The 7,568-nt window shown below is 37.3% G+C and overlaps 1 protein-coding gene across 1 annotated transcript; it reads left to right on the top strand.

The window, feature by feature from the left end:
* The first annotated feature begins 1,123 nt into the window (after positions 1–1,123).
* LOC131046330 (disease resistance protein RPV1) lies at positions 1,124–5,829 on the top strand. Its single transcript, XM_059216519.1, has 5 exons — positions 1,124–1,886; positions 2,229–3,309; positions 3,399–3,725; positions 3,819–5,150; positions 5,237–5,829. Exons 1-5 carry the CDS (start codon positions 1,327–1,329, stop codon positions 5,690–5,692), a joined length of 3,756 nt encoding a protein of 1,251 aa, XP_059072502.1. The 5' UTR covers positions 1,124–1,326; the 3' UTR covers positions 5,693–5,829.
* Positions 5,830–7,568: the final 1,739 nt, after the last annotated feature.

Below are 7,568 nucleotides of genomic sequence, written 5' to 3'. Positions count from 1 at the left end.
TTTGTTTTTTTTGCTCGGTAATTACTTTTGATTGGAGCTATGAACCAGTGAGACCACATTGTTGAGGGGCCTCATCCTCAGTTTTTACGGTGTTCTTACACCCTTATTTCTCCTTGGTGCCTTCCTCAACCTTAAATCTCCAAGACAAACAGTGCAGAACCGCAAGCATGATAGCCCAACAAGGACCATGAACCATTGTCAGGCATGAAAGACTCGTGTGGGTTCGACAGAAGTCCACGAGCAATACACGCCAACGAGAAACCGGATCTGCGAGCAACACATGCCTACGAGGAACAGGGTCCGTGAGCACAACACAGTTAGTCAGTCCATGCATCCACCAAGTTCACCTATACGTCCTCCAAAATCAACTGCCATCAATTTCTCCTACCAAGGTGGGATCGAACTGATATATTAACATACTGCTTTGGTCCAAGCAAGGACTTGAGCCTGGGTTGCACCACAAACAATGCAACCATTTCACCATTACATTAACAGGTGATCCCATAGCGTAACAATTTATTAATAGTTATTATTAATTAACAAAAAAATGAATGATGTATTTTATTAATAGAGATTTGTGTGTTTACTAACAATGATGAGTTTTGTGGATCAATAGTTTATTTTTCAAGTATTTGAAGGACCTTTAGATAAAATTAAGACGAGGCTCTCTTCCCTTTCAAGTTAAATCACTACAATTGATTCTAATGAATTAAATGATAATTATGTTGATAGGTGTTCTACAATGGCAATAGGTCTACATGAGGTTAGTAATAGCACAATCACGTTAGAAAAACAAAAAATAAAACCATCCCACAAACCCCAAAAATGGATTTGATTTGATTTCAATTAGTAGACCCGCCATATAAAATTGAAACAAATTTGATTAATTTTCAAAAAATAAAAAATGATTTTTTTAATTACCTTAATATCGACATTTTCCTAAATATTAGTCATATAATAATAGTAAAGCCGAAATTGTGTAAATATTCCTCGTCGGTGGATGGTGAGGACAAAAGATTCTACGAAAGCGAATGTTTGAATTGTCAATTGCACTAGAAGTCTCGCTTTCTAAACCAAAATAAATAAATAAATAAATAAGGCTGTTTTGAATCTGATAGTCCATGCCATCGGCCATGTTTAGCCGGTTTACTTTTTCACTGGAATCCTGTGTCATCCGTAATGCCATGACTTGCCCATCATTTCCTATCCAAAGTTCACCAAGTCTTTATACGCATTTGCTCACACCTCTTTTACCTGGGGTTTACAGCACTTGGTCTGAAGCTTCCTGTCTGCCCACTTCAATTCAATTCAATTCCATTACCTATCATGGCAACATCTTCATCTTTCACAGGTCCCCAACAGCAGGAGGAACTCTGGCAGGCTTTTGATGGAATCGTACCACCATCTGTGGGCACATCGTCCTCAACACTTGCTAAGCAGCCATGGGATGTGTTTATCAACCACCGTGGACCTGATGTTAAACACACACTGGCAACTGCTATCTATAATGCACTTAATCGTATGGGTTTACGAATTTTCCTAGATGTAGAAGCACTTCAGCCAGGTGATCTCATACCCATGCATATACAAGAGGCCATGAGAAGTGCTTCACTTCATATTGCTATATTCTCAAAGAGCTATGCACATTCCCCTTGGTGTTTGGCTGAGCTGTCATTTATGCTCAAAACTGGCACCCGAATTGTTCCTGTCTTCTACTATGTTGACCCTTCTGATCTTAGATGGGTGGGTCAAGGAAAAGGAATTTATTCTCCTGCATTTTCTCAATATGAACAGAAGGGCAGGTATACCTCGGAAAAGCTTGAGGAGTGGAAGATGGCACTGCAGAACATTTCATTTCATTCTGGCTTTGTGGTTAACAATGACAAGTATATGTTTCCTCAGCAACCTTACACCTCATCTATTCTTAATTATTATTTAATTCTGGTGTAATTGGTACTGCAATGCGATTTATTTCTAGATTTCTCAATTAGATTGAGTATTATTTTTTTAATCAACATTTTCTGAATGATCCATCATCATGTCTCTTAGCTCTGTAGTATCCTCATGATGGATCACAGAGTCTGAAACATTGATTCAAAAACTTATACACAATCTAATCCAGAAATCTAGAAATAAATCAAATTGTAGATTGTGAAAATCTGGTATCATTTAACTGCTATGTGATCTTTGTTCAATTTTTGTTTTCTTATCTCATTGCAAACATGTAGGGATGAGGAGCAGCTGTTAAAGAATATAGTAAATATTATAGTCAAGGTTATTAAAATAGTCCCTTTCAAGGTAGCCAAATATCCAGTTGGGCTGGATGATGCTGTACAAGAGTTTGATTGTAGACTTGAATCTATCCAGAGTCAGAAGAATGTGCAGATTGTGGGGATAGTGGGTATGGGTGGATCGGGTAAAACTACACTGGCTAAAGAGTTGTACAACAGAAAATGCTCTTCCTTCCACAGCTCCAGTTTTCTGTTTGAAGTGCGAGATGCTGCAAGCAGAAATGCTTTACTTGAGAAGCAGAAAAAGCTTCTGCAGGACCTTGGTGCCACATATTTATCATTGGACAATGTAGAAGAAGGCAGAGGAATTCTAGCAAATTACTTGAGAGATCTTTGTGTACTCATAATTTTGGATGATGTGGATCACGAAGACCATCTTCATGCTTTACTGCCAACAAAAGACAATCTTGGATCCAATAGTTTGATCATTGTCACATCTCGTGAATTGGGAGTTCTTACAAAGTGGGGCACCTCTTCTATTTATAAAATGAAAGGATTGGAACCCTCGCATGCCAAGCAACTTTTCTGTTGGCATGCTTTCTTACAATCACATCCAGTGGAGGGATTTCAAAATCTAGTTGAAAAGTTCTTAAATGTTTGCAATGGATTGCCTTTGTCTCTCAAGGTCTTTGGAGGACACGTTTATGGCAAATCCACAGATTACTGGGTATCTCAATTGAATAAAATCGCCAGGATATTGCCAGAGGACATTAAACAAACACTAAAAGTAAGCTATGATGCCCTAGATGAAGAAGAGAAAGAAATATTTATGGACATAGCTTGTTTCTTCATTGGAGAAAAGAGTACTTTGGCCATTGAAGTATGGGATGGATGCGGGTGGAATGGTTTGCATAGTTGGGAAACACTTGTGAATAAGTGTCTGGTTGACCTAGACAAAGAAAATTGCATAAGAATGCATGATCACCTTAGAGATTTGGGAAGGGATCTTGCAAAGAGACACTCCCCCTCTCGTATATGGCTTGCAGAGCAGATATTTAACACTCGGAAACAAGCCAGGGTGAGTTATGCTTTCTTTTATCAGTTGTCATTAAGTATGGCATGTTTTCCTTCTAGCTGATCTAATTTATGTTTTTTTTCTCCATTCAGGAAATAATGCCTATATGTGGGATAAAGAATACTGAATATATTAACCGGTCAGCTCATCACCAACCACCTTTAGAAAAGTTTATCAAGGTTATGGGATTCTCCAACAAATGGTTTAGGCGCTCTCAATCTTCCATGGTTGGATTGAGAATTCTTGTTGGTAGTGGAAACATGTTTATCAAAGAATTTGCCAGAGCGTCAGATCTTGTCTGGTTTCGCTGCTATAACTTTCAGAAGAAAAATCTTCATTCATGGACTTCATTGAGAAATCTAAGAATTCTAGAGCTTCTGTGTGCTGGAAACTTACATGAATTGTGGGCTGATAAGCACGTAAGTATCTCATTTAATGTTATTCTAGAATTACATTTCGAATCTTAAATTTACAGCCTAGCTGAACTGTAATGAAAATTGGATTCGATGCAGCCTCCTTTGCAGTTGAGAGAGCTGATTATCAGTGACGGATATAAATTGCAGAGATTTCCAACTTCAATAGGATGTCTAAAGAATTTGAAAAAAATAACCTTAATTGGTAAGTACAATCTATTGAAGAATCTCCCAAACGAATTCTGTGGTCTCCAATCCTTGCAGCACCTGGAGTTACCGTACTGTGAAATATCTTGCCTACCAACCAGTTTTGGGAATTTAAAAAACCTTCGACATATAAACTTGCAAAATTGCAAGGAGCTGAAGCTGTTGCCAGTTTCTTTCAAGCAACTGATACACCTTCAACATCTTGATTTATCATATTGTGAGAAGCTTAGCTTTAGGTTAGATATGCTGGAAAACCTAGCAATGCTAGAATATTTGAAATTTTCAGGATGCAAAGAATTGCAAGAGCTGCCTCATCAAATCACAAATCAAGTGTCGTTAAGAGAGCTCTATGTGGAAGGTACCAGCTTAAAGGATTTGCCAAATAATATTGGTGAACTGGAAAACTTGAAAAGGCTCTGTGTAGATCGTACCAAGTTAAGGGATGTGCCGGCTAACATTGGGCAGCTCACCAGTTTGGAAGAACTGCATATAGGGAGTCCTTTCTTGACAGGCTTGCCATCATCCCTTGGAAATTTGTCCAGTTTGAGTGATCTCAACATTCTGGGTTGTGAAAAGTTGGAATCTTTGCCAGAATCTGCAGGGAATCTAAATCTGTTAAAGAGTTTACTCATAAGGGAATCAGGACTGAAATGCTTTCCAAATGTATTTGGTCAAATGCCACATCTTCAAGTTTTGCTGATTCGTAATTGCCCACTCACAGAATTACAGTCTTGTTCTTCATTATGCAAGTTCCAGCATATAGATATATGCTACACACAAGTGTCACAGATATCAATACTTGAAGACACTTTTGCCAAACTTGAAACTCTCACATTATATCAAAATGACTATCTGACAGATATTGAAAACCTTCCAACATCACTGAAGAAAGTTGAATTGAAAAATTGTAAAGCGTTGAGGAAGATACAGGGTATTGGCAGTCTGGTAAACCTTCAAAGTCTCCATATATCTGAGTGTCCCCAGTTAATTGAGCTCCCAAGTTTTGCAGATCTATCTTCGATCAAATGGATTATAATGCAAGGTTGCGATAAAGTAGAGAAAATGGAAGGTGTGGAACATTTGACATCATTGGAGTTTATTAGAGCAAGGACCTGCTGGAAGTCACCAGGCATACAAAGTTTTGAGTACATGGAGCGATTGAGAACAGTGGAACTGATTGCAGAGTATAGATCAGCTCTTCAACCCTGCATTCAGACTATAAAGGTAACTGAAACTGTTTGTAATTTAAAATATTTATTGTCATTTAGTGAAGTCTACCGACAGAAACATATTTCAAATATACTTTGCAGAAATGGCCAAATGAACTGGTAATACGTGGAAGGGCAGTGAGTGATGCAGAGTCAATTATAAACAATCTTGCCTTTCCCAACCTTACTGTAGTGCACTCTACCAAGAAGGATGAAAATAGTTGGATGTTAGAATTTCAGAAGACATGTACCTCCAATGTTGTTCTTGTGTGTTTTGCTACAAATTCTTGCACAGTTACTAATTTCTGTGTAAAGGCCAGATATCCAATGATGGTAAAAACATTGATAAAAGCACCTTTGGGAATAGGGAGATGGGTGTTTGTAGGTGTGTTTACGAATGGGTCCAGGCGTATTGAATTGGGCATAGAATCTATTGAAGGCATCCTATATGGTGTACAAGGTGATGCATTGAAAGGAATTGTAGTGGTGGGGGAAGAAAGGAAAGTTATTGAAGCATTTTGCCATTTTTGGCCCTTGTTTGGAAATAGTGGGAACTAAGTTTGATGGTTTGTCTTCATTCAGGGTTTCTTAGTGTAAAATGAAATAAAACATTTCTGAAAAGTCAAGACTACTGCTAAACATTTGTATGTCTGTATTTAGTATTTCTCAATGCGAAATGTATATCCTCAGTATTAGTGCTAAAATGTTATTGATATGAATGGATCATAAGAAATTGTAATAAAGCATGCAAAAACTTGGATATTTATAAACAGTAAAATGGATCCAAAAAACTAAATGTAGGGATAGGTGTTGAACAAGGTTATAGAGCAGGAAAACACAGACTATACCGCGATTAGAGAAGTATCTTAGACTGTACCGTGTTTGCAGCCACAGCCACCAACACCACAAATCAGAAATTAAAATCTGAACGAAACAGGCATCCATTAAGCTTCTGTTGACTGTAGAAATTCTTCTTGTGCTTGGGATAATTCTGTTGTCATAAGAATAGTGTTGGTTTCTAAATCATGGTAAGATTAAACAAAATTGTATGGAGCACAAGTTCTAGTTGTTCATAGGTGTGTTAAAAGAAAGGCTGAGGCACTAGTATTGCAACTAATGGAGCAAGAGGTAGCTTGCATTGAAGCATCCTATTATACTTGGTAAAATTGCTGTTCTTAATAAAGGTAGTATGGTGTTTTGCTGCTACCATACAGTCTAGTTTTCTCTCTTTGATGAGTTACTGGGATAAAATTTCCAAGTTTTGCAGGATTTGTCTTATTTGCATTGTGTCTATTTCCTATATGTTCAACAAATCCTTCTCGATAACAATTACCATTTGAATTCAAATAGCGTATGTTAGCTCATAATTCTGGATTTGCAGATTCTAAATTTGAAAGGTTATAGATCAGTTATGAAATAAGCAGGTTGTTAGTCTTGTGTTAGGGCTACCAAAGAAGGTTGGTACCTCAGTTAGATTGGAACGATAAAGTTTAATATGTGATTAAAAAATAAAAACAACTATGGAAGCTCCATTGAGCTAACAAAATAAAAGATAATTATTTAAATTCTTCTCTCTAAAAGTTTGTGGTTAATAGAAAGAGCTTACAATTGTTTATGTGTCATTTCTTAAAATATTAATGAACTTAGTTTAAGTGATAAGAGCGACTAATAAATGTGATAGTTCTCACAAAAATGGTCTCCATTTGAGTATTGCCATATCTCAAGGAGCTTCCCATTGTCAAATGTAAAGGGAACTGGTGTTCAAGCACTCGCTTCACCCCTTGCAATTCATTCTTCTTTAAAAGACTTAAATGTAAGTATACATTACGACTTAAGTTTAGTAATTTAAAATATTTATTGTCATAAAATGGACTGTGTTGAAAACAATTTGAGAAATGGCCATACCAAATGAGAAAACATGGAAAGGCAGTCCATGGAGTAGAGTCAGTTATAAACTCTCTCACTTTTTCCAAACTCACTGCATTGCACTCGAGGAAGAATGACAGATTTAATTCAAAGTAAGAAATTTGGAAGACACATTCTTTTGATTCAGCAGTGACAGTGACTTTCTTTGAGGAGGCAGTGATAGTCTTGCTCGTGGTAATGTGGATGTTTGTCTGCAGAGTGATGCTGGCTTCCAGTTCTTGGTTGTGCAGGTATCTATTCAGGGTGACAATCTTGACAGAGCAGGGGCCGGTGCATGCGGGGTGTCTAACTGGATTTCAGTGTGCAGTTGGTAAAGGTTTGCTTTGGTCTTGAGGCAATATTGGAGTTGGTTGTGTTGTTTTCTTTCCTTACTGAATCATTTTGTAATGGCTGTTTTTGGAAATCTTGCTTGAAGTCACAGCATGTTGTATGGTACTTCTATAGTATCTAGTTTATTGCCTTCAATATAGGATTTTTTACCTCTTGAGAGGCTTTTTGTATGTAATAT

The sequence above is a fragment of the Cryptomeria japonica genome, chromosome 2, assembly GCF_030272615.1.
Source record: "Cryptomeria japonica chromosome 2, Sugi_1.0, whole genome shotgun sequence".
NCBI lineage: Eukaryota > Viridiplantae > Streptophyta > Pinopsida > Cupressales > Cupressaceae > Cryptomeria > Cryptomeria japonica.
This window is presented reverse-complemented; position numbering and strand designations above follow the sequence as displayed.

What these genes read in the sequence shown, in the direction of transcription:
- LOC131046330 (XM_059216519.1), top strand. Translation starts at nt 1,327, where the DNA reads ATGGCAACATCTTCATCTTTCACAGGTCCCCAACAGCAGGAGGAACTC. An exon ending in AATTGTGGGCTGATAAGCAC is followed by an intron (nt 3,726 to 3,818) that starts GTAAGTATCTCA and finishes GATTCGATGCAG; the next exon opens with CCTCCTTTGCAGTTGAGAGA. An exon ending in CCTGCATTCAGACTATAAAG is followed by an intron (nt 5,151 to 5,236) that starts GTAACTGAAACT and finishes TATACTTTGCAG; the next exon opens with AAATGGCCAAATGAACTGGT.